This window comes from Diceros bicornis, chromosome 13 (assembly GCF_020826845.1).
Source record: "Diceros bicornis minor isolate mBicDic1 chromosome 13, mDicBic1.mat.cur, whole genome shotgun sequence".
Lineage (NCBI taxonomy): Eukaryota > Metazoa > Chordata > Mammalia > Perissodactyla > Rhinocerotidae > Diceros > Diceros bicornis.
In genome coordinates, this window is record NC_080752.1 from 8,925,588 (window position 1) to 8,953,496 (window position 27,909).

General features: G+C 40.3%; 1 protein-coding gene across 3 annotated transcripts in view; it reads right to left on the reverse strand.

The window, feature by feature from the left end:
* Window positions 1-24: 24 nt before the first annotated feature.
* PIK3R3 (phosphoinositide-3-kinase regulatory subunit 3) overlaps window positions 25-27,909 on the reverse strand; it is a 117,629-nt gene continuing 89,744 nt past the window's right edge. For all 3 annotated transcript variants that reach the window (XM_058552298.1, XM_058552296.1, XM_058552295.1), the window contains 5 exons: window positions 27,364-27,506; window positions 24,578-24,754; window positions 13,815-13,889; window positions 13,206-13,376; window positions 25-3,694 (listed from right to left, as the gene is read on the reverse strand). In XM_058552298.1, coding sequence (XP_058408281.1) covers window positions 3,496-3,694; window positions 13,206-13,376; window positions 13,815-13,889; window positions 24,578-24,754; window positions 27,364-27,506 — 765 coding nt within the window. In that variant the 3' untranslated portion in view covers window positions 25-3,495. The remainder of the gene's footprint in view (window positions 3,695-13,205; window positions 13,377-13,814; window positions 13,890-24,577; window positions 24,755-27,363; window positions 27,507-27,909) is intronic.

Here is a 27,909-nt window from a genome sequence, read left to right on the forward strand (position 1 = left end):
ATCTCCCCTCACCTTCCCCCCACCCTCCCCCACAACTGCACAGCAATGTCTGAACACATCTGGTGACAAGACAATTTGCAAAAGTGGTCTAGGAACTACGTTATGAACTGTCCCAACACAAGACATATAGTTGGCTTCCTTGTGAATCAGATTTTTTACGTAAACTACATGAATTTTTTTGACTACATCAAAGACAACAGAAGAGGTTCTTCACAAGTAACAACAGGGCACCAAAGTCACATGCTGGAATTTGTAAGGAAACAAGGTTGTTTGTCACAAGTGGCTGGAGCTAGAGCAAGGCTGAGCAGTTGGCAACAGAGGGCCCAGCCAGGCCCCCATCTGGACCCTCTGCTTTGAGGCCACTGAAGCCTCACAGAGGCCTACTCTGGACTCTTAACTGGCAACAGAGACCACCTTGAAAACCAGGAATTTCCCAGATGCAATTCTGGCCCAAGAGGACCCATGAGGCCTGATCCTTGCAGCAAGAAGAGGAGACCCATGGAAGACAGACACCACATTGGCTCTCAAAGCTTCTTCAGAGCACATGAGGTCCAAAATAAGTGTGTGTGTGGGGGGTCCCATCAAGGCTTGGAGACCAGGTAGGGGAAGCATTAGAAGTCCTCAAACTTGGCCAAATCAGTGGTAAGGACACAGCTAGCCCTTACAGGCCTGAGCCACGGCCAAGGTTTAGCATCTATGGCCAAGTGGGGACAGAGCATTGTTCTGTGATGAAAGCTCCGTCTGGAAAAGATGGGCTTAGGACCTGTGTCCAGCCAGCCCCAAGCTGCTTCCATGTTGGTGGCTGGCTTCTCTAGCCAGGAAAACAATGATCCCCTCTGGTCTTGATCTCTTTATCCTGTGCCTCAGTGAGGCTGCAGTTAGGATGCCAAGAGAGAGAATCCCAGGGCCCAGATCACAGGACAGGACACAGAGCTAGACTCAGATGAAGGGGGCCAAGACCATAGAATAAAAGAGCTGCATAGTACCCCTCCAGGTGGTTAGCAGACTGGTCCCTATGCCATTTCCACTGGCTCAGGATCAAGCAAATCATGCGGTAACTAGTCAGAAAAGATAATTTCCAACTTCTCAAATGATCCCTAGGTTTTAGGTCTCACAAAGTAACAAATTCAAGAATAAAGAACTAGAAAGAAACAAAAAGTGAAGGAATGTAGGACTGAAAAAAAGCAGCCCTTCTCCACAAGCCAGCCCAAGTGTAGATAATAGATGGTGCTAGCTCTCCCTCTGCACACTCTTAACGTCTGCCTGACCAGGAGCAGCATACGGCTCAATGTTACAGGTGTGTGTCCTTCTTCTCATTTGCATTTATTTTAAAAGAGACACTCAAAACACACTAAATTTTAGTACCAGAAAGGAGGGATTCTTTGCACCTAATCTTGAGCATCCAACTGCTTAAGCAGGTTCAGCATCAGGTGTGAGGCCATCCAGGTGTGCCAAGCAGCAATTAGCCTGGCATTACTCAGTAAAACTTTCATCAAGATTTCAATCTGGTAATTTGGGGAAGGAATGTGCAGTTGGATGACTCAGTTAAGGGCTTAAGTCAGAAGAGTGACACTGGAGGGGGTTCATTTGTCTGCTTCACCCAATCCTGAAACTGCAACATAACCAAAGAAAAGCCAAAGATATGCCCTTTCCTTCCAATCCTCATTGTTAGTAAATCTGGAGGTTTTTCCAAAAATTTTAATCTGTGTCTATTTCTACGTCATGGTCCATTCTAGACCCTGTAACCAAGATGAGAGTTCAGGGAAAGTTGTATTTGTTTCTTTCATCCTCCAAACTAGAGCTTTCCTAGCTGTAAGCTTTAGGCACCAAGATACTGGCTTCTTCTCCAGCTCAGCCAGGATGCCTGACTGCACAGCTTTGGGCTCAAACAGCTGACTCACTCTGAGTCTATTATGGTTCCAGGATTGGCTCAGAGGCAGCTGGACTCTATTTGTCAAATGAGTGTTGACTAATGGGGGTGGGGCATAACGGAGGTAGGAGTTGATGCCCAACCCCATTTGCCTAGCTTCACTCAGCTGGAAGGCTTAAACCACATGGAGCAGAAGATTGCTGGCCTAAAATCGGGGCCACTGGAGCGTGAGGACAGTCTGCATGTCATCTTAATGGCAGGATCACAAAAAAGACAAAGACAAAAGCTTCCAGATCGCTTCTACTAACAGTCTAAACTCCAAGCCATCCTTTGCTCTCGTTGCAAAAGTTTCAGAAACCACTGTACGGAAGCACATGGGTAATGTGGCACGACCCTTGCCCTGGACACCAGAGCCCCTGGGTGTGTGATCTACTGAGGTCCCTGACCACATTCTGGCTGCCTTCCTGCTACAGCCTTCGCCACCTATGGCTCCCCTAAGCCCTACCCAGCAAAGGACAACGAGATGAAGGGAATATAAACCACGTTTACTGTTTCTGCAGGGCCCTTAAACTTGGGGAAGCACATAGAATACGGATGTTGTTCTACATCATTATTTGGTATATCGAGCCACCTAAAAGCACTGGATTGCACCTTTTCTTTACTCATACAACAAGTTACAACTGTTTCAAACAACAGGTCATTCTTTAGGCTAAGGAAACACCACACAAGCACCAACTTCATTTTATGATCCAAAGCTCACCATGCCCACAAAAAAGAACACTATTCCTCATCTCTGAGAAACAAGGGCAGGGCAGGACTTACACGGAGCAATTTTAGTGTTTGCTGAAACTAATAAACTCTAGTTTTCCTTTTACTTTCAAATTTTGGTACAGAAGCATGCATTCAGATACTAGTGCTGCCTTCCTCCATCAGACCTTAGTCTGGCAACAAACATTGTTTTGCTGGGATCAATTTGGTTTCTCAACAAAAACCTTTAGAGGGAGGAGCTATTGAGATGCTGATGCCTAAATTATGTTGGTTAAGAAATAAAGTACCTTCAGTTGAAGGTTTTTTACCCCCTTGACTAAGATTCTTTAAATGAAACCCCATCCCAAGCTGCCCCGTTTTCCTTTGGTTGTCTTTTCCACAAATGCCATTCTACCACAGAACCAAAACAGCCTTCTTTTTGGGAGGAAGAGAGACTGCCAGATCAAAACAGAACTCCCAACAGAGCTGTGCCCCTGCCGCATTCTCAGAGTCGAAGCCCAGAAGGGGACATGGACGCTTGAGGGGCTTCCAGATACAACCTCCTGCCCCCATCAACCTAATGTGTTCTGTTGAGGGTGCCTGGCTAAACAAAATAAGAACTCCAAGGAAACAGACTTTCCAAAAAACAACCTCTGCTTCCAGTTTCCTATGTCAGTGCAGCGGCATGGCTCAGTCCCAGAGAAGCTCAGGCCCCTTATGCCCCCATCCTGGCCAGCTGCTGCTTGGCCTCTCCACTTCACATTCACAGAATCACTTCTTGTGCAAAACAAGCAGTCTACGTAGAAAGAATGCCCTCATAGTCTAATAAAAACTGTAGAAAAAAATGCTAGACAGCCACCTCTCTTCCCACTTCCTTTTTATCTGCAGAGTGAGGGCATCTGTGCGTGGACAGGGTAGGCAAGCCTGACGTTGAGGGAGTCGTTGTGCTGAACGAGAGATGTCTGCTGGTAGTGGAGCACCAGCTCCTTCAGTGAGCTGTACAGGTTGTAGGGCTCTGCAAAGCCATAGCCCCGAGCAGTGCTGTAGATCACACAGTGCTTCACTTCCCCATCGGCACTGCAACGATACAACACACAAACACCATAGAGAATTAAGGCAGATAACAATAGATAAAGGGACCTAAATGACCTGAGAGCAATTGTCTGAGACAACTGTTCTACAAAGGAGAAGAAACAAAAATGTTTTGTCAATCAAAGCTTGTAACATGTCACATCCATGTGTGTCCCCCTCACTCCCTCATAGACTTGTCACAGAGATACCCTTCACCTCCCACCAAGACCTGGTGGAGCTAAATGGATGGCTGCATTTAACACTCAGCCTGCATCTTCATTAGGCAAGAATGCACTGGAGAGGGGCAGAACAAGCTGAATTTTTTTTTTTAGTGTACAGATCAGTGGTTTTTAGAATATTCACAAGGTTATGCAACAATCACCACTATCTAATTCCAGAATATTTTCATCACCCTAAAAAGAAACTATGAACCCATTAGCAGTCACTCTGTATTCCTCTCTCCCCCTTGACGCTGGCAACCACTAACCTACTTTCTGTCTCTATGGATTTACCTATTCTAGACATTTCATATAAACAGAATCATACAATATCACACAACCTTTTGCATCTGGCTTCTTTCACTTAGCACACCATTTTCAAAGTTCTTCCATGTTGTAGCATGCATCAGTACTTCATTTCTTCTTATGGCTGAATAATATTCCATTGTATGGATATACCACATTTTGTCTATCCATTCATCAATTGATGGACACTTACATTGTTTCCACTTTTTGACTATTATGAATAATGCTGCTCTGAACATTCATGTACAAGTTTTTGTATGAACATATGGTTTTAGTTCTCTTGGATGTATACCTAGGAGTAGAACTGCTGAGTCATACAGTAACTCTGTTTAACTTTTTGAGGAACTGCCAAACTGTTTTCCAAAGTGGTTGCAACATTTTATATTCCCGCCAGCAGTGTATGAGGGTTCCAATTTCTCCACATCCTTGCCAACACTTGTTATTGTCCATCTTTTCTATTATAGTCATCCTAGTGGTATCTCATTGTGGTTTTCATTTGCAGTTCCCTAATGACTAACGACGTTGAGCATTTCTTCATGTGTTTATTGGCCATTTATATATCTTCTTTAGAGAAATGTCTATTTTGACTACTTTGTCCATTTTTTTTTTTTTTTTTTTTTTGTGAGGAGATCAGCCCTGTGCTAACATCTGCCAATCCTCCTCTTTTTTTGCCGAGGAAGACGGCCCTGGGCTAACATCCGTGCCCATCCTCCTCCACTTTATATGGGACGCCGCCACAGCATGGCTTGCCAAAGCAGTGCGAAGGTGCACGCCCGGGATCCGAACCAGCGAACCTTGGGCCGCCGCAGCGGAGCGCGCACACCCAACCGCTTGCGCCACCGGGCCGGCCCCTACTTTGTCCATTTTTAAATTGGGGTATTTGTCTTTTTACCGTTAAGAGTTCTTTATGTTTTAGACACTAGTTGCTTAACAGATACATGATTTGCAATATTTTCTCCCATTCTGTGGGTTGTCCTTTCATTTTCTTGATAGTATTCTTTGATGCAAAGTTTTTAATTATGGTGAAATCCAATTTATCTATTTTTTCTTTTGTTAGTTGTATTTTTAGTGTGTAAAGAAACCACTACCTAATCCAAAGTCACAAAGATTTATGCCTATGTTTTCTCCTAAATGTTTTATACTTTTAGCTCTTACATTTAGGTCTATGATCCATTTTGAGTTAATTTTTGTATATGGTGAGAGTCAGGGGTCCAACTTCATTCTTTTGCATGTGGCTTACCAGCTGTCCCAGCACCATGTGTTGAAATGACTATTTTTTCCCCATTGAATGGTCTGGAGACCTTTGTTGAAAACCAACTGACCATAAAATGTAATGGTTTGGGGCCGGCCCCGTGGCTTAGCGATTAAGTGCGTGCGCTCTCCTACTGGCGGCCTGGGTTTGGATCCCGGGTGCGCACTGATGCACCGCTTGTCAGGCCATGTTGAGGCCGCGTCCCACATACAGCAACTAGAAGGATGTACAACTATGACATGCAGCTATTTACTGGGGCTTTGGGGAGAAAAAGGGAAAAAAAAAAAAAGAAAAGAGGAGGAGGATTGGCAATGAATGTTAGCTTGGGACTGGTCTTCCTCAGCAAAAAAAAAAAAAAAAAGAGGAAGATTGGCATGGATGTTAGCTTAGGGCTGATCTTCCTCACAAAAAAAAAAGGCACATTATATTAAAAAAAAAAATGTAAGAGTTTATTTGTTTTTTTGTGTGTGAGGAAGATCGGCCCTGAGCTAACATCTGGCAATCCTCCTTTTTTTTTTTTTGGCTGAGGAAGACTGGCCTTGGGCTAACATCCATGCCCATCTAGCTCCACTTTACATGGGACGCCTGCCACAGCATGGCCTGACAAGCAGTGTGTTGGTGTGCACCTGGGATCTCAACCGGCGAACCCTGGGCCACTGCAGCAGAGCACGTGCACTTAACCGCTTGCGCCACCGGGCCAGCCCTGGCTTTATCTCTTGACTCTCAACTCTATTCACTGATCTACATGTTTATCCTTATGTACCTGACAATTTTGATTACTATAGCTTTGTTGTAAATTTTGAAATCAGGAGGTGTACTTCAACTTTTTTCTATTCTTTCAAGATTATTTTGGCTCTTCTGGATCCCTTGCATTTTCATATGAATTTTGGGATCATCTTATCATTTTCTGCAGAAATCCAGCTGGGATTTTTGATAGGGATTACACTGAACAGGTAGATCAATTTGGGAAGTATTGCCATCTTAACAACATTAAGTCTTTTGATCTATGAACTCAGGATGTCTTTCCATTTATTTAGGTCTTAAGTTCTTTCAGTGATGTTTTACAGTTTTCATTGTACAGCTCTTGCACTTTTGTTTCAATCTTAGGTATTTTATCATTTTTGATGCTATTATAAATAGCATGTCTTCTTCATTTCATTTTAAGATGTTTCATTGCTAGTATATAGAAATACAACTGATTTTTGTATCCTGTTTTAACCTGCAACCCTGCTGAACTCATTTATTAGCTCTAATAATGTAGATTCTCCTTTCAAATCTGGATGCCTTTTATTTCTTTTTCTTGCCTAATTGCCCTACCTAGAACTTTCTGTACAATGATTAGAAGTGGTGAGAGCAGACATCGTTGTCTTCTTCCTGATCTTAGGGGAAAGCATTCAGTCTTTCTGCATTAAGTATAATATTAGCTGTGGGTTTTTCATACATACGCATTAGCAGGTTGAGGGAGTACCCTCCTATTCTTAGTTTGTTCAGTGTTTTTTAACATGAAAGAGTGTTGGATTTTGTCAAATGCTTTTTGTGAGTCTACCGAAATAATCATGTGATTTTTGTCCTTTATACTATTAATACGGTGTATTATATTAATTTTTTAATGTTGAACCACTCTTGCATTCCTGGGATGAATCCTATGTAGTCACGGTATATAATCCCTTTTACATGTTGCTGGAGTTGCTTTGCCAGTATTTTGTTGAGGATTTTTATGTCTATATTCATAAGAGATATTTGTCCACAGTTTCCTTTTCTTGTGATATCTTTGTCTCATTTGGGTGTCAGGGTAATATTGCCATTGTAAAATGAGTTGGGAAGGGTTCTCCCCTCTTCTATTTTTTGGAAGAGCTTGTAAAGGACTTGTGTTAATTCCTTTTAAAATATTTGGTAGAATTCACCAGTGAAGTCAACTGGGCCTGGGCTTTGCTTTGTGGGTAGTTTTTTAAATTAATAATTCAATTTCTTTACTTGTTATAGCTCTATTCAGATTTTCTATTTCCTCTTATGTCAGTTTTTTGTACTTCCACGAATTTGTCCATTTCCATAGGTTTAAATATAATTGTTTATAGTACTCCCTCATTATCTTCTTTTATTTCTGTAAGGACTACAAGTAATGTCCTCTCTTTCATCCTGATTTTAGTCATTTGTGTCTTCTCTCCCTCTCTTTTTGTGTGTGTGTGTGTGTGTCAGTTTAGCTAGAGGTTGTCAATTTTGTTCATACAAAAAACTGTTGGTTTGAGTGACGTCAGCATCATGGCGGAGTGAGCTTTCCCGTGAACTCTTCCCCCGACAAGATACAACAAAAGCAACAGTCACAGACCAACAACGGAATCCCAGACAGTGAAAAGCTAGAGCGGAGGGATCCACACTGCCGCACATCTGAGAGCGGAATGTGCTGGGCCCCCGGAGGAAGTGGGGAGAGGTAAGGAGAACTCCTCTCTCTCCCCAACAGATCAGCGATCCAGGTCCGCGCGGCTCCCAGAGAAGGGGGAGGGGCGGCCCTCAGCGGGGAAACCCGTGGCTCTTGGACTCTCTCAGCCAGTGGGAAACTCCCGCACAGAGAACTCAGAGGAGCCACAGGGCTACCATCAACATCTGAGCACCCCAGAGAGCGGATAAAGAGGGGCAATCGAGAAGCCTCCCATGTCAGGGACCCAGAGGGTAAAAGAGAGAGCTCCCCCCTCCCTGCAACCCGGACTCTGCAGCTCAACCGACCATACCAGACCTAGTGATCCCAGGCAGATCTGATCAAAAGACTGGACCCGTGGATCACAGCGGGGGAAAAAAAAAAAACAAAACTGCGGATTGCAGCAGAAAAACCGGGGCAGAGCGCAGGGGGCTTAGACTACACAACCCTTTACCACCAGACAGTGGCGGCAGGTGGAAATTGCAACCAGAGATTTCCAGGATGAGGAAAAACAAAACCAACACAGGAACCACGATGCAAAAATATATGAAATCACCAGACCAGAAACAAAATGACAAGCACCCAGAAATCAACCCCAAAGACACAGAAATCCACAAACTAAATGACAGAGATTTCAAAATAGCTATCATAAAAACACTCAACGAAATACGAGACAACACAGACAAACAATTCAATGAGATTAGGAGTTTCTTCACAAAAGAGATTGAAATCATAAAGAAAAACCAATCAGTGCTGATGGAGATGAAGAACACAATGGAGGAGATAAAGGAGAATCTGGAATCTTTAAAGAACAGAGCTGACAATATGGAGGAAAGAATTAGTACTTTAGAGGACAGGAATACAGATATACTCCAGATGGAAGAGGAGAGAGAACTAAGACTAAAAAGAAATGAAGAAAGACTCCGAGAAATATCTGACTCTATTAGAAAATGTAACATAAGAATTATAGGTATTCCTGAGGGAGAGGAGAGGGAAAGAGGAACAGAGAGCCTATTCAAGGAAACAATAGCTGAGAATTTCCCAAATCTGGGGAAGGAGCAGGAAATACCAGTAAGCGAAGCCAACAGGACTCCTATATATATTAACAGACAAAGGCCTTCACCACGACACCTAGTGGTAAGGCTAGCCAGGGTCAACGACAAAGAAACAATATTAAGGGCAGCTAGACAAAAACAAAAAATAACGTACAAAGGAACTCCCACCAGGCTCTCAGTGGATTTCTCAACAGAAACTTTTCAGGCTAGAAGAGACTGGAATGATATATTCAAAATACTGAAAGACAAAAACTTTCAGCCAAGAATACTCTATCCAGCAAAAATATCCTTCAAATATGATGGAGAAATAGTAACTCTCTCAGATAAACAAAAGCTAAGGGAGTTCATGGCCACGAGACCCCCACTACAAGAAATACTCAAGAAGGCCCTCAGGCCTGAAAAAAGGAAGAGAAAGGGAACACAAAGCTTGGAGGAAGGAGAAAAGTAGGTAGACAAAATCAGAGAAATAGTAGATCTTTACCGGAATAGGTTAGCAACCACTTAAATACTAAACTCAAAGATCAAAGGAAGAAATTCACCAAAAATAAATTTAACCTCATCACTATAAACACACAGCCACAACACAAGATAGAATAAGGTATAACAAGAACAACTTAGAAGGGGAAGAGGAAAGTGACTGAATTGACTTAGTATAAGGAAATAGGAGGCCATCAGATAATGGACTATCTCATACACAAGATTTTTTGCCCAAACCTCAAGGTAACCACTAAACAAATAATCAAAGCAAAACCACATATGATAAACAAAGAGAAAACTAGAAGAATCATAAGACAGAACAACCAAACTGAATTGGCAGTCCAAAACAAATGGGACAAGAAACAAAGGAAATGCAAAAGAACCAGAAAATAAGTGACAAAACAGCAACATTAAGCCCTCATGTATCAATAATTACCCTAAATGTAAATGGATTGAACTCTCCAATCAAAAGATACAGAGGGGCAGGATGGATTAAAAAGCAAGACCCAACAATATGCTGCCTTCAGGAAACACATCTTAGCACTAAAGACAAGCACAGGCTCAGAGTGAAAGGATGGAAGACAATACTCCAAGCTAATGGCAAACAAAAAACTGTTGGTTTCACTGATTTTCTCAATTGTTTTCTATTCTCTATTTCATTTACTTCCATTCTAATCTTTATTAATCCCTCCCTTCTGCTTGCTTGGGTTTAGTTTGCTCTTCATTTTTAGTTTCTTAAGGCGGAAGAAGGTTTTTAATTTGAGAGCTTCTTTTTTAATATAAATGTTTACAGTTATAAATTTCCCTCTTAGCACTGTTTTTGCTGCATTCCTTAAGTTTTGATGTGTTGTGTTTCTGTTTTTACTCAGCTCATAGTAATTTCTAATTTTCCTTTTTTTTTAAATTAATTAATTTATTTATTTAGTGTGTTTGTGTGTGTGTGAGGAAGATCAGCCCTGAGCTAACATCCAAGCCAATCCTCCTCCTTTTGCTGAGGAAGACTGGCCCTGGGCTAACATCCGTGCCCATCTTCCTCCACTTTATATGGGACGCCGCCACAGCATGGCCTGACAAGTGGTGCATCGGTGCCCGCCTGGGATCCGAACCCAGGCCACCAGCAGCAGAGTGTATGCACTTAACCACTATGCCACGGGGCCAGCTCCCTCCCTTTTCTTTTTTTGATCATTGATTATTTAGGAGTGTGTTGTTTACTGTCCACATTTGTGAATTACTAAAATTTCCTTCTGTTTTTTGATTTCTAATTTCTTTCTATTGTGGTTAGAAAACATATTTTGTATGATTTCAACCCTTTCAAATTTACTGAAACTTGTGGCCTAACCTGTGGTCTATCCTGGATAACGTTTCATGTGCACTTGAGGAGAATGCATTCTACTGTTGTGAGATGGAGTGTTCTAGAGATGTCTGTTAGGTCCAGTTGTTTTATAGTGTTGTTCAAGTCTTCTATTTCCTTGTTGACCTGTCTTATTATTCTATCCCTAATCAAATTTTCTATCCTCACTGGCAACAACAATAAGGATCACAAGTGCTCACTACGTGACTCCCTAACGTAGCGGACAACAGGCATTGCTGGCTGCAGGTCTTTAGCCTGAGAAGGCTGTCAAGTTAAGCAGTTTCTTCTTAGGCTTCTTTATGATGTCATTAACAGAAATTAAAATGGAAAAACAAATGAGTTCCACAACTTGACTTCCTACTACATGATCATTTTAATTTTGCTACGACAGTCTCCTAAAAAACTCAACTTATTCATATCCCTACTTCAGCAAATGTCCTAAGAATACTGAGAGATCACTGCAGGCAGGCTTCTTGTAGCTGGAGCGGCTGGCAAACGAGTGGAAGTCTTTTGTTTCTAACCATCCTCAATGTGAACTGCAATAAGATGTATGACTGCAGTTGGCTTTCAGAGGTAAGGGAAATCCATACTGCTGTGAACTTGAGTCTGGTCAAATCTGTGCCTAAGGGAAGGAGAAAAAGAATACAGCTCCCCAAGCTGCTCCTTGGTCTCCCAGGGATTAGCTGAGCTGCTGAGCAGCATCTTTCACCAGCCACGTCCTTAACCCACAGGCTGCCACCCAATATCCTGGGTGAGGGTGAGGGACCAATGCACTGGGTTTACTGCCTTCCTTCTGCCTTCCTTCTTTTTATTGTTTTTAAAAGACCTCAAATTCTGCAAAAACTATCCTCTCCTGCCATTTCCACTCAGATAACTTGAGCAGCCCAGGTCAGAGAGAAATGAAATGTTTCAAGTAGCTCCATCTATAGATAACAGTAATCCAATGCACTTTTCAACTCCTCTCCCATTTTCTGCCCATAGATATCCCATTATTCATCCTTTCAAAGTCCAGCTCAAATGCCACCTTTTCCACAAAACCTCCCAACCCCCTCTTTCTCCACCCAAATTAACAGTTCTTCATGTGCACAGCCTACTAACGATACCTACTTCACCACGATTCTATTTATCTTAGATATTTAATTGTGAAATGAAGAAAGCATGGTGTGATAGAAAAATGCAGGCTTTGAAACCAAGCAAATTTGGATTCAAACTCTGACCCATGGCAGAGGTAGACCACTAAGGACAAGATGATCATGTAAAGGACTGAGCACTCTGTTAATATGGGTGTCTTTTGTCTATCCTCACCACCTTGCTCTCTGAGGGCAAAGGCATTTTGTCATCTTCACTTCCCTTCTGCCATGTCCCTCAGTAGCATCACTATCATAATAAAATTAGTAGGTAACATTTATTTATTATGTGCCACCACTGATCAAAGCACATTCCATTACATATATTAACTCAGTTAATACTTACAAAAACCCTCAAGTAGATATTATTATTATCCTTATTTTACAGATAAGGAAATGAGGCAAAAAAGTTAAGTAAACTTACCCTAGGTCACACCTCTGATAAGTAGTAGAGTCAGGATCTGAATACGGTATATTTGGCACCAAAGCTTGCTCTCATTACCATCATACTATACCTCCACTCTAAGTATGGTCTTTGTCAATGAAGAAATTTGCCTTTTTAGGTAATATACACAACATTTAGGCAAAATCTGACTGAGGCATGGTTAGCTGTCCCCAGAATTTCACTTGCCATTAAAAGGAAAATAGGCTTTTCCAAACAAAGTCATAAGATCATAGAAAACACCCAACGTTTTCCAACACTACCCCAACTGAAATCTATTTTTTTCCCCCCAAAGCCCCAGTAGATAGTTGTATGTCATAGCTGCACATCCTTCTAGTTGCTGTATGTGGGACGCGGCCTCAGCATGGCCTGAGAAGCGGTGCGTCGGTGCACACCCGGGGTTCTGAACCCAGGCCGCCAGCAGTGGAGCGCACGCACTTAACTGCTGAGCCACGGGGCTGGCCTTGAAATCTATTTAAGTACAAAATTTAGGTAGAGTTTTTCTTCTGAAGTAAAAACAGTTCTATTTAATCAAGCCTTCCTTAATCTGACAATGAAGACCAAGTTAGGCATGCAGGAGACTACTAATAAGTGATCTTTTCAATTACCAATCTCATATTACTTTTCACAAATACCTGAACTCCAACAGCAACACCGCAGGGCCTAATCTGTTTATCATTTAAATCAAATCCCCAAAATAATTTCAGATATCATTTCTCCTACAGCAACCGTTTTCTTTGTATAAATATTAATGGTCTAAGCCATGGGTTCTCATTACTGTACTTCAACTAATTTGATCTGAATTTTATGAGGGAGTGATTGCCTATTAATCAATGTGGACGTTTTCAAAAGGTCATATTCCCAGAGAAGACTTACACCACAGAGCAAGCATAACATCCTTTCTTGCTACTCTCACGAATTAAGAATGCACCATCAGGTTTCCCATAAAGCAAGTCCTCTGCTTGTACTCGATTGACATCCTCAACAAACCAGGTTTTCTCATCATAATGGGGCAGGTTTTCATCTTCTTCATTGATAAAATAGGTCCTAAAAATTAAATGTTAAAATATTATTCTAACAATCAGGTTACTTATATCTAAAAGCAAATTCATGAATAAAACTCTCTTTTAAATCTCTAACCACAAAATGACAAAGTGAAATTGCAACTAGTTGGATTTTTTTTAACAACTTCATTACTTGCTATGTGCAGAAAGCACAGAATTTGCATGTCTCATCCAATAAAGCTGACACATGAATGTGTGAACGAGCAATGCTTATGGATCCAGGTTTCATGCGGTTTGGCAGGTCTCTGAACTCAAGTGCCTATAGGGTACTCTTTAGGCAATTCAATTCAAAAGACGTGCAAAGTTCTTGATTCGATGTCCTCAAGTGACAATGAGAACCAACATTTAGCATGTATAAAAAAGGCCCATGTCTTATACTGGGAACAAAGCACCCTGACAGAAAGGTACAGAGACAACTTACTCATCAGCATCCTCATTCTTGATTCCCAGCCAGGCATTTAGGCGCTTCTGTCTCACTCCTTTGTGATTGAGCCATCTGCCAGAGGGAAGACACCAGTGTCAGTATCTGTGCAAACTCTGCCTATACAAAGTAGATTCGTTCAAGCCAACAAACTTCCAGAGTCCAGGAACCTCTTATTTTCCCCAGTCCTACTAAGGGTGGCCAGAGATTTCCCTAAACTAGTTTCCCCATTACTTTTCCTTCAACTTTTTGCAAAAAGGCAGAAACACAGAGAGCTACCCGAAATTAGGCACTTCTCTCACTTTTCACTTTCCTTTTCTAGAAGGTTATATCACTTATAAGCACACACATATTTGCACTCAAACACAGTGAGACATTTGTTTCTCATATCATTAGTTAGGTGAGCATAGTGTCACATTTGCAATCTCCACTAAGCCAGAGGACTCAATTCCTGTGTGGCCTGTTACACTGAGTTTAAAATTCTAAAACAGAATTTCAAGGTCTATTTTTGCACTTAAGCAAGCCACAAGAAATTCAAGGTGGCAATCTGAGTAATTAATAAGAATTTTCTTCATCACAAGGCAAATCACAGTATTTTAAAGTATACCAACATTTTAGATGTAAAATGATATAAACCATTACATTTTAGTTCCATTGAGATGGCTAATGGTTTAAAACTTGAGTAGAGTATAAAAACTCTTTCATTCATCACCATGCCCCACTCAGGCTCATAATCAACCAGGTCTCATCATAAACATCACCTCTTCGGGAAGGAATACCCTAATTGTCCCAACTAAGGCATCCGCCAGTCACTCTCTATATTTTACCTTATTTTATCATATTCATAGCACTTGCCTGAAATTCATTATTTTATATTTTCACTTGTTTACGTTTGTCGCCCCCACTAAAATGTAAGCTGCTTTAAAGCAAGGGCTCTGTCCTGTTCATGCTATTCCCAATGCTGAAAAGAGTGCAAGCACCTAGCAGATATTCAATAAATAGCCAGTAAATATTTGCTGGTGGGCTGTTTTTAACAAAATCTTCAGGGTCAACTCCAAGGTCATCTTGTATCTCTCTCTGATCCCAAGTACACTTAGATAACTTGACATCACACCTAATTTTAAAGTTCTTTTAGACAGATTTCATAGCCTTTCTCAGTAAGACATGTCCTTCAGTTAACCTGGGTTTCATTTTTTCTACTTAGTGAAGCTGGAAAGCATCTAACACATGATCTTGATAGAATTTACTTAGTAACAAACCCCCTCCCATAGCATCACTTCTCTTAGCAAAATGTCCAGATACCCTCTCCAAACATTCTTATCATCCAAAGTTTTCTATTCTTAAAGAACTGATCTTTTCTTTAGTAAAGAGACAAGCACACCTGGTCAAGGGCTTGAAATGAACAAACTGCACCACATCTTCTCTTGAGTCCCCATTTTCTTGTAACCATCACCCTTTTAAACTGAGCTTCCCTTTCTGCCACAAGGAACGTTAGGACACCCAGGAAAATCCGGGAGAAAGAGAAGAACGTTTTTGGTTCACCCTCCATCTATGATGGTCTCTGCCTTCTGACATAGGCAACTTTTCTAATCTCCCAAAAGTCCATTTCAAATACTACTATATAGTTCTGAGTCCTTAACATCTATTAACAATGCCAGGAACTGACTATCTTTTAAAAATGATTTTGAAAAAGCTCAAGTAACTTTGTAAGTATGTTAATTCATATTTAACTTATTGTTATTGATTAATGCCTAGACCACAACTAAACACAGTACATTCTAGAGGAAAAATCTGAGGCAAAGTATCAAAAGACCCAATACCTAGTTCTCATTCTGTTACTAATTGTGAGATCTTGATCAGGCTCTCCTTATGCCTCAGTATTCTCTTCTAAAAAACAGGAAAAATACTATTCCCATAGCTTACATTGAAGTTATCTTAAGAAAAACAAGAGAGAAAAAACAGCTGGTGTCAGCATATCCTTACCTAGCTGCCACTCCAGCAAGCAGGAAAAAAATATACATATAGATACATGGTGCCCTTTCTAAAGGTTCTAATGAGCCTTTCAACCCAACTACCACCCTCTAAGAGGAAAAGAGCTTGTGTTGCAGTCCACGAGAGGATTAAACTGGACAGTCCCTGAGAGAGGAGGCTAGGAAAAACTACTTTGAAGCTGAAGCAGTAGTCCTGAAGGAAAATTTAGGCTTCCCTAGAGCCTGGCTAAAGTATGAGACAGGGTGACAGAAAAGGGTGCCCCATGCACAAGGCACCCTGGATGGAGGACAAGAAGACGCAGAGTCTGTTGGTGGTCAATAAGATTACTGTGAAGAACACCTCTGAATTTTCTGGAACAGCAGTATTTAACCAGATGGCAAGACACAATGACTGGGGCAGAGGAAGCATCCAGTGATGGCAGTGATGAGGGATAAGGGACTGTGCTCCCCTAGTTTCCTGGCACTAGCTCAGGATGACATTCTTAAATGATCTGTGTGTGTGCATGTATGTGTAGGAGGTGGGAAGAGCCCTAATCATAACTGGGATAAAATACTTCTCATATAACCAGGCAGGTGGGAACTTTGAATAAATTAATTTTAATTTAAAGAAAAAGAGGAATACAACTTGTCTTGCACCAAGTTTTATGGACAGAACTTCACATGCCCTAAAGAAGAATAAAATGAGATAATATATCAGACATTTTGAAAAATTAAATCACTTTTTTTTTTTTTTTTGTGAGGAAGATCAGCACTGAGCTGACATCCGTGCCAATCCTCTTTTTGACGAGCAAGACCGGCTCTGAGCTAACATCCATTGCCAATCCTCCTCCTCTTTTTTTCCCCAAAGCCCCAGTAGATAGCTGCATGTCATAGTTGCACATCCTTCCAGTTGCTGCACGTGGGACGCAGCCTCAGCATGGCCAGAGAAGCGCGCGGCAGTGCGCGCCCAGGATCTGAACCCGGGCTGCCAGCAGCAGAGCGCGCGCACCCAACCACTAAGCCACGGGGCCGGCCCTTAAATCACTTTTAAAAATTTAAAGTTATAAGAGATAAATTAAGGACTGATTCCACTACTTTAAAAAACCAAGACCATCGCTGGTGGAAATGTAAAATAGTGCAGGCACTTTGGAAAAGTCTGGCAGTTCCTCAATTAAACATACAATATGACCTAGCAATTCCACTCCTCAGCATACACTCAGGAGAACTGAAAACATATGTCCATACAAAAACTTGTACACGAATGTTCACAGCAGCATTATTCATGATAGCCAAAAGATGGAAACAATCCAAATGTCCATCAATTGACGAATAGTTAAACAAAATGTGGTATATTCATACAATGAAATATTACCTGGCCATAAAAAGGAATGAAGCACTGATACATGCTACACATGGATAAACCTTGAAAACATTATGCTGAGTAAAAGAAGCCACTCCCAAAAGACTACATATTATATAATTCCATTTATATGAAATGTCCAGAATAGGGAAACCAATAGAGACAGAAAATAGATTAGTGGTTGCTTAGGGCTGGAGGGAATAGGATGATAGGCGATGCTAGGTAAAGCATACATAGTTTCTTCTTGAGGTGATAAAAATGTCCTAAAATTGACCATTGTGATGATTGCACATATCTGTGAATATACTAAAACACTGAATTATACACTTATATGGGTGAATTGTATGGGATGTGAACCATATCTCAACAGAGTTGCTTAAAAAAAAAACAAAAAACAGAACACACCACCCTCCACAGAACTCCTTTAGCTACAAACTCCTCTAGAACATATTACTCAAAACTCGTCATTAATGCACCTATATTGTTGCGGCAAGTTACTCTTTATTTTGAATTTATGAATTTAGGTTTATGAACACAAAGAAAAGTAAATGGGGACCATAAAAACTAACTCCTGATGAAAAAGAATTGCACGAGAACAACCAAATTCCTGTTTTGAAAAGGAATTTTAAAGGATTTTATACAAAAGAAATTTTTTACTCTATATTTAAGAAACAAAATTCTGTATTTAAGCATTCAAGAATATTCTACATACAGTAAAGTTGCAGGGTACAAAATGAACATACAAAAATCACTTGCATTTCTACACACTAACAATGAACTAGCAGAAAATCAAAAATACGATCCCACTTACAATTACAACAAAAAGAATAAAATACCTAGAAATAAATTTAACCAAGGAAGTGAAAGATCTGTACACTGAAAAGTATAAGACATTGTTGAAAGAAATCAAAGAAGACACAAAGAAATGGAAAGATACTCCGTGCTCCGTGCTCATGGACTGGAGGAATTAACATAGCTAAAGTCCATACTTCCTAAAGCAATCTACAAATTCAATGCAATTCCTATCAAAATCCCAATGACATCTTTCACGGAAATAGAACAAAGAATCCTAAAATTTATATAGAACAACAAAAGACCCCGAATAGCCAAAGTGATCCTGAAAAAAAAAGAACAAAGTTGGAGGTAACACACTTCCTAATTTCAAAGTATACTACAAAGCTACAGTAATCAAAACAGCATGGCACTGGCAGAAAAACAAACACAGAGACCAATGGAACAAAACTGAGAGCCCAGAAATAAACCCACACATCTATGGACAACTAATTTTCAACAAAGGAGCTAAGAACATACAATTGAGAAAGGAAAGTAAGGAAAGTCTCTTCAGCAAATAGTGTTGGGAAAACTGGACAGCCACATGCAAAAGAAAGTAGACCACTATCTTACACCATACACAAAAATTAACTCAAAATGGATTAAAGACTTCAATGTAAGACCTGAAACCACAAAACTCCTAGAAGAAAGCATAGGCAGTACACTCTTTGACATTGGTCTTAGCAATATCTTTTTGGATATGTCTCCTCAGGCAAAGGAAACAAAAGAAAAAATAAACAATAGGACTACATCAAACTAAAAAGCTTCTGCATAGCAAAGGAAACCATCAACAAAAGGAAGAGACAACCTACCAACTGGGAGAAAATAATTGCAAATCATATATCCAATAAGGGGTTAATTTCCAAAATATATAAAGAACTCCTACAACTTAACAACAACAACAACAAACAACCCATTAAAAAATGGGCAGAGGATCTGAACAGACGTTTTTCCAAGGAAGATATACAAATGGCAAACAGGCACATGAAAAGATGTTCAACGTCACTAATTATTAGGGAAATGAAAATCAAAACCACAATGTGATATTACTTCATGCCCATCAGAATGACTATTATTAAAAAGACAAGAAATAACAAGTGTTGGAGAGGATGTGGAGAAGAGGAAACCCTCATACACTGCTGATGGGAATGTAAATTGGTGCAGCCACTATGGAAAACAGTATGGAGATTTCTCAAAAAATTAAAAATAGAACTACCATATGATCCAGCTATTCCACTTCTGGGTATTTATCCAAAGAACACCAAAACACTAATTTGAAAAGATATACACATCCCTATGTTCACTGCAGCAGTATTTACAATAGCCAAGAATTGGAAACAACCTAAGTGCCCACTGCCAGATAAATGGATAAAGAAGATGTGGTATAATATACACAATGGAATACTACTCAGCCATAAAAAAGGATGAAATCTTGCCATTTTCAACAATATGGATGGACCTTGAGGGTATTATGCTAAGCGAAATAAGTCAGATGGAGAAAGACAAATACCATATGATTTCACTCATATGTGGAAGATCCAACAAATAAACACACAGATACAGAGAACAGATTGGTGGTTACCAGAGGGGAAGAGGGGTAGGGGGAGCGAAAGAGGTAAAGGGGGACATTTGTATAGTGACAGATGGATACCAGACTTTTGGTAGTGAACATGGTGTAGTCTATATAGAAGTCAAAATACAATGACGTACACCTGAAGTTTATACATTATAAGCTAATGTTAACTCAATTTAAAAAAAAGAATATTCTAGAGACAGTACACTGGGATCTCAGCATGCAGTGGGCTATGCAGTGGCAAGTCAGGGAAATGTCCACACCCACAGGGTGTGACAGGGATGAATTAATGACAGTCTCTCACTGGGTACTGCAGAATTCCAACCTACTCCAACTTCAAGACAAGACCAAAGAGAGATCATACTCAGTATCATGCAGCACTGCTTATACACAGCACACATTTTCCAACCAGTCTCTTTCCGGACTGCAATTTCTGCAGTGGAACAGACAGAATTCACCAAGACTAGTACCGTCTCTGTTAGAAACATCAAAGCGTGGACTATGGGACACTGGACTAGCCTTCCTGAAGCAACCCTTCCAAAAGAGGTAATCGTTGTCTGTGTCTCCCTCAACATCCTAGTTGTCTTTACTAGTAGGTCATGGCTTATCATCCATGATGTTATCTAAACTCTCTTTTATATTCAACTTACATAACTCATTAAAGGAATTTTCAATAACTTATTCATGCACCATGGGATGGTATATTTCTTGACATCTTCTCGCTTTCTAGGGCAAAGAAGTCCCACCATTCATTCCTTTGATCCACGGCATAGCCTTCTTGGGCCTTTCTTCAGGTTCATTATGTGACCAGAACGATATAAGCATTCCAAGAACAGACTCACCCTGCTTTTAGACAAGGGCACCTCCTCACCTTATTCCAAAGCTCTTCTGTATGGTATGTGTACTTGCTTGACATTTTTTTGGCGACGATAGCAAACTGAAATGATCTCTAGACAGAAGTGTTACTAAAAACTACTCAGCATAGTGTAATTGTAATTGTTTGCCCCCAAAACAATCACCTTAAATTTTCCTCTATTGAAACTCAACAGTCACTGTTCCAACCTCTAAGCTTGTATTTTATACCCTCTCCCTTTCTCACATAACAAAGGCCTGAAGTCTATGGAAAACCCAGTCAGAGGTCTTGTTTTGTGTGTATATGGGGAAGATTAGCCCTGAGTTAACGTCTGTTGGAAATCCTCCTCTTTTTGCTGAGGAAGATTGGCCCTGAGCTAATATCTGTGCCCATCTTCCTCTACTTTATATGTGGGATGCCTGCCACAGCATGGTTTGATAAGTGGTTCATAGGTCAGTGCCTGGGACCCAAACCCGCGAACCCCAGGCCGCCAAAGCGCAGCGTGCAAACTTAACCACTATGCCATCGGGCCGGCCCCCTCAGTAAGAGGTCTTTACCCTGTCTTCTCCTGCCAGGAGTTTGAATTGAGTTGTGTTACATGCATTAAAGTCACCTATAAAGATATTTCATAACAGTCTATTCATTACCTAGAACTAAATCTAATATATTTTCCTTTCTCATGGATTCTCTCCTTCTATGAAGCAGCCATTTATCCTTCTAAAAATCTAATCCACACATCTTGTTCTGATAATAAATATTTCACTCTATATTTGGATAATATTCCTCTGTCTTGCTAAATCATATCGTTTTCCACAATATTAAAGAATTGGGTTTCACTCCTCAGGTCAAATTATCTTCCACGTCTGCTATCAACACATTTCTAGTACTTAAATATAGAATTTCATTTCTTAAATACAAAAACCCTTTCATAGACTGTTCTGCATACTTATTCATAGGCCCCCCACGCCCATGAGTGGTAATTTCTATTTCTGTGGCTCCACTGTGTAACCAAAGATTCTGGTTTTTGTGTTTTAGGCAAACACTAATCTGTACTTTTTAAGCTGTATCACTTTGCTCATGCCACAGCCACCCTCTGAGATTTCCAAGGCATCTGTATGGATTGAAGTCCTACATTCTGGTTTGCCCCATACAGCAACTTTAGGTAAACTCTGGTGCCCCTACTACTAACAGGACTGCTTTCCTAAATTCTTACAATCTCCCTGGCCAGTTCTCAATTAAAAATCTCTTCTATAAATAGAGAATTTGAATACACCAATCACAAGTAAAGAGATTGAAACTGTAATCAAAAAACCTCCCAAAACATTAAAGTCCAGAACCAGATGGCTTCCCTGGAGAATTTTACCAAACATTCAAAAAAGTTCTAATACCTATCCTTCTCAAACCATTCCAAAAAATAGAGGAAAATGGAACAATTCCTAATACATTCTACGAGGCAAACATCACCCTGACACCAAAGCTAGACAAGGACAATACAAAGAAGAAAAATTACAGGCCAATATCGTTGATGAATATAGATGCAAAAATCCTTTGCCAATACAAAATATTGGCAAACCGAATACAGCAATACTTTATTTATTTATTTTTTGTGTGAGGAAGATCAGCCTTGAGCTAACATCCATGCTAATCCCCCTCTTTCTGCTGAGGAAGACGGGCTCTGAGCTAACATCTATCGCCAAGCCTCCTCCTTTTTTTTTTTTTTCCCCAAAGCCCCAGTAGACAGTTGTATGTCATAGTTGCACATCCTTCTAGACAGCAATACTTTAGAAAGATCATACACCATGATCAAGTGGGATTTATACTAGGGACACAGGGATGGTTCAACATCCACAAATCAATCAATGTGATACATCACATTAACAAAACAAGGAATAAAAACCAAGTGATCATCTCAATAGATGCAGAGAAAGCATATGACAAGATCCAACAACCATTTATGATAAAAACTCTCAACAAAATGGGTGTATAAGGAAAGTACCTCAACATAATGAAGGCCATATATGACAAACCCACAGCCAACATCATACTTAACAGGGAAAAACTGAAAGCCATTCCTCTGAGAACATGAACAAAACAAGGTTGCCCAGTCTTGCCACTCTTATTCAACACAGTACTGGAGGTTTTGGCCAGAGCAATTAGGCAAGAAAAAGGAATAAAAGGAATCCAAATAGGCAACAAAGAAGTGAAACTCTCACTGTTTGCAGACGACATGATTTTATATACAGAAAACCCTAAAGAATCCACCAGAAAGCTATTAGAAATAATCAACAACTACAGCAAAGTTGCAGGGTGCAAAATCAACTTACAAAAATCAGTTGCATTTCTATACTCTAATAAAGAACTAACAGAAAGAGAACTCAAGAATACAACCCCATTCACAATCACAACAAAAAGAATAAAATATCTAGGAATAAATTTAACCAAGGAGATGAAAGACCTATACAATGAAAACTATAAGACATTATTGAAAGAAACTGATGATGACATAAAGAAATGGAAAGATATTACATGCTCATGGATTGGAAGAATAAACATAGTTAAAATGTCCATACTACCTAAAGCAATCTACAGACTCAATGCAATCCCAATAAGAATCACAATGACATTCTTCATGGAAATAGAACAAAGAATACTAAACTCCATATGGGGCAACAAAAGACCCCGAATAGCTAAAGCAATCCTGAGAAAAAAGAATAAAGCTGGAGGCATCACGATCCCTGACTTCAAAATATACTACAAAGCTATAGTAATCAAAACAGCACAGTACTGGTACAAAAACAGACACACAGATCAATGGAACAGAATTGAAAGCCCAGAAATAAAACCACACATCTACGGACAGCTAATCTTTGACAAAGGAGCTAAAAACATACAATGGAGAAAGGAAAGTCTCTTTGATAAATGGTACTGGGAAAACTGGACAGCCACATGGAAAAGAATGAAAGTAGACCCTTTTCTTTCACCATACACAAAAATTAACTCAAAATGGATCAAAGACTTGAAAGTAAGACCTGAAACTATAAAACTCCTAGAAGAAAATATAGGCAGTACATTCTTTAACATTGGTCATAGAGAGATCTTTTCAAATTTCATGTCTACTTGGACAAGGGAAACAAAAGAAAAAATAATCAAGTGGGACTTCATCAAACTAAAGAGCTTCTGCAAGGCAAATGAACCCAGGATCAAAATGAAAGACAACCCACCAGCTAGAAGAAAATATTTGTAAATCATATATTGGACAAGGGGTTAATCTCTATAATATATAAAGAACTCACATAACTGAACAACAAAAAACAAACAACTCAATCAAAAAATGGGCAGAGGATATGAACAGACCTTTTTCCAAGGAAGATATACAGATGGCCAGTAGGCACATGAAAAGATGTTCAACATCACTAATCATTAGGGAAATGCAAATGAAAACTACACTAAGATATCACTTTACACCCAGTAGAATGGCTATAATCACAAAGACAAAAAATAACAAATGTTGGAAAGGCTGTGAAGAAAAGGGAACCCTCACTCACTGCTGGCAGGAATGCACAATGGTGCAGCCTCCATGACAAACAGTATGGAGATTCCTCAAAAAATTAAAAATAGAAATACCTTATGATCCAGCTCTTCCACTACTGGGTATCTATCCAAAGAACCTGAAATCAACAATCTAAAGAGGCTTATGCACCCCTATGTTCATTGCAGCAGCCAAGAAGTGGAAGCAACCCAAGTGTCCATTGACTGATGATTGGATAAAGAAGATGTGGTATATTTATACAATGGAATACCACTCAGCCATAAAAAAAGACAAAATCGTCCCATTTGCAACAACATGGATGGACCTAGAGAGTATTATGTTAAGTGAAATAAGCCAAACAGAGAAAGACAAACACTGTATGATTTCACTCATACGTGGAAGATAAACTAATACAAGTACAGAGAGAACAGTTTGGTGGTTACCAAGGGGTTCGGGGGTGGGCACAAGGGGTGAAGGGGCATATTTTATATGGTGACTGACAAACAATAATGTACAACTAAAATTTCACAATGTTATAAACTATTATGACATCAATTAACAAAAAAGAAAAATCTCTTCTACCTCTAACATCTCTAGTAGTAATCTGGTGCTGGTGTTTCCCTCCCATATAGGCCCAGACTACTTACACAAGGTGCTGATCTCGGATCTTGCGCAGCTGGATCAGGTCAGGTTTGATACTGTTCATTTTTTTATCTATTTCTCGGTTGTCCAAAGCTTGTTTCTTCAAATCTTGCTCTAGACGCATTTTACTATCATGAATCTCACCCAGACGTGATTTCAATTTGTCATAGTTCATCATAATTCTGTGAAAATATTTGACATATTAATGCTAAAACAGGAACCAAGCAGAAGCATTCTATAGTGTGAGCATAGTCCTAAACTCTTAAGTGGTGGACATCTGCTGTGTCTGCATGGTCCATATCCATTCTCACTCTTCTGGGACAACAGCACCCTGATGCTCCCTGTAGGTAAGGGTTCCCTGCCCCCATCTCAGATTCATGGGTGAACATCCACACAACCCAGCCTGACCAATAAAAGTATTCCATTCCATCCTATCCCTACCCTCAGGCCACAGTGACTGGTTCAGGAACAGGAATATTACCCAAACTGACCCAATTAGAGTCAATTCTACAACTTTTGCTAGAACCATTGTAAACAGAGGTTCTCTCTTTCCATTGGAATTGCCAAATTATGAATATGTGATTCTAAGACACCCAGCAGCTATACTGCCACCTCACAGGGAAAGTGTGCCCAAGGATGAAGCCAACACAGAAAAACTGAGCCATAAGACAGAGTATGAGAGAGAATCCTGATGACCTTGTTTGGGCCCTAGATCCGGTCATGACTGAACAAGTAAAGCTATAGATATGATATATAAGAGGTAGCACAATAAATCAGTTAAGAGCAATGGCTTAGCAGTCGGCCTGCAGAAGTTGGAATCTCTGCCCTGCCACTTACTTCGTGGCTATGGGCAAGTTATTTAACTTCTCTGTGCCTTCATTTCCTCATCTATTTAAAACGGGCACCTACAATAGTACCTACTTCACTGTGTTACTCTGTGAATTAAATGTGGTAATACAGGTAAAAGGACAAAACTGTGCCTAGTACATCTTGGTAGGCACTCAGCAGAGGATGGCTATAATCTTTTCCAGCACACAAAGTTTTGCTGTGCTCTGAACCCTTAAGGCAACAATTACCCACATTACTCATTCGCCACTCAATAATATGTGGTTCTATATTACTATTAAAACTTTATCACGGGCCGGCCCCGTGGCTTGGCGGTTGAGTGTGCGCGCTCCGCTGCTGGCGGGCCGGGTTCGGATCCCTGGCGCGCACCGACGCACTGCTTCTCCGGCCATGCTGTGGCTGCGTCCCACGTGCAGCAGCTGGAGGGATGTGCAACTATGACATGCAGCTATATACTGGGGCTTTGGGGGGGAAATAAAAAAAACCTTATCATGCTACCACCTCCCTTTGCAACTAAACTATAAGTTCTTTTCTATTTCTTCATTTAATAATAATAATAGCCATTTATTGATACCATATGCCAAGATACATACACACACATATGCCTTTCTGTACCATGAATATGTGTGTGTCTTTATGTGTATGTGTGTGTATCACTTAATTCTCACAGCACTTCAATAAGATGTTAGCCACAGATTATGGAGGAGGAAACAGGCTAAGAGACTTAAGTAACTCACTCAAGGCCACACAGCTAGTAAATGGTCAACACAGAATTTAAGCCCATGTTTTAACCATTAAGCTATATTGCCTCACACCACTTAGCTCTATTCTTATGCACACAGAAGTTCACTAACACTTTAGTGCTAATATGAGAAATAATTTTGCTTTTCCCTTGCATGTGATTCATTTCCATTTACTATCCACTTTTTCACTTCTCAACACACTGTCATCTGGCTCAGTCTTCCAATATTCCACTAAATTTGCTTTGATAAAGGCTTCCAATATCCTTTTAGTTGCCAGATCCAATACTTCTCATGCTGCTCACTCTCTCACTGTAATCTCATTCTTAGCATCTACCATCACCTACACATTTATGCCTCCCAAATATTCTCTGTACCTCGAGTTCCAAATCCAAATAACCAGCTGCCTACCTCTCAGACAACTCCATTTGGATTCTCACAGGAACCTCAAACTCATCGGTTCCAACTCCAAACTCTCCTCATGTACTTCCTACGTTGGTGAATAACACCATCCCTTAGTGACTCATATAGAAATCGAGGAATAATCTTTGACTTCTCCCACACCTACTATATCTGGTCAGGCATCAAGTCCTCAGCATTTCTATTAACTCCCCCTCCTCTCCTGCCCTTGCTATAGTTCAGGACCCCACCATCTTTTAACCTGATGACCACAAAGACTGCAGTCACCTGCAACAGTCAGGCTGGTTCTGCCTCCAATTTATTCTTAGACTGCTGCTGTTGACTTTCAGTTCAACAAATATTCAGTGAGCACCACTCCGTACTCTCAGGCACCATAATAGGTGCTGGAGCTATCAGGGACAGTAGCCACCATCCTTACTCTTAACAAGCTCGCAGTTTAGTGGGTGTAACATTCAGTAAATGTTACAGAAGAGTTCGAGACCAGACACTGTAGGGGTAGGAACAAAAGCCCCTAAACCAGTCTAGGGAATCAGGGAAGGTTTTCTAGAAAAAGTCATGTGTAAGCTGAGTCCTAAAGGGCGAGCAGGAGCTAAAAATTTAGGAGGATGGAGAAAGAACACAGAAGAGAGGAGGTTCAGTTTGGTGCCATTAGTGGGAACAGCAAGTAGTTCCATAAGGCAGGAGTGTGAAGTTTGAGGGGCTAAAAAGCAAACACGACAGAGATTACTGGGGAAGAAAAGAAGTCTTGTCTCACTGATGCATTTGGAGGCATTAGGCAGATTTACCGTTCAATTTCCTTTTCATTCCCTTCTCTGCGAAATCGCTCAATATATTCTTTGCTATGTTGTTCTTGTGTGTGACACTGCTCTTCAAATATTTTAATTGTTTCATTAAAAGCTTCAATTGCAGTCCTCTTCATCTGTATTTCCTATAGGAGAGAAAAAGAAAAAACATATACTTCACTACCTTCATTTTTTTTGTAACTTTGATCTTAAAACAAATCTTATAAGTTACAATTCCATATAAGACCGAATTAAGACGGCTAAAACAAGACCCTTTAACTCCTACCCTTATTACTTACATGCAAAATACATTATTCAAACTCTAAAATAAAAGAAAAATAACTATTACCTGAAATATAGCTGAGAACCACAGAAAGCCCTCTGAGTTGCTAAGAGAGATTAACCCTGAACACCTTGAAGACAAGGATGAAGTTCTGCCTTTGCACCTATTGTAGTGCTTACCTCCAAAAGGCGCTAAAGGAGTGACTGGATGGAGTGGAAGAGTCTGGGCACCAAGATGCAAAGCCTTACTCCCAGAAGAGCCCTATA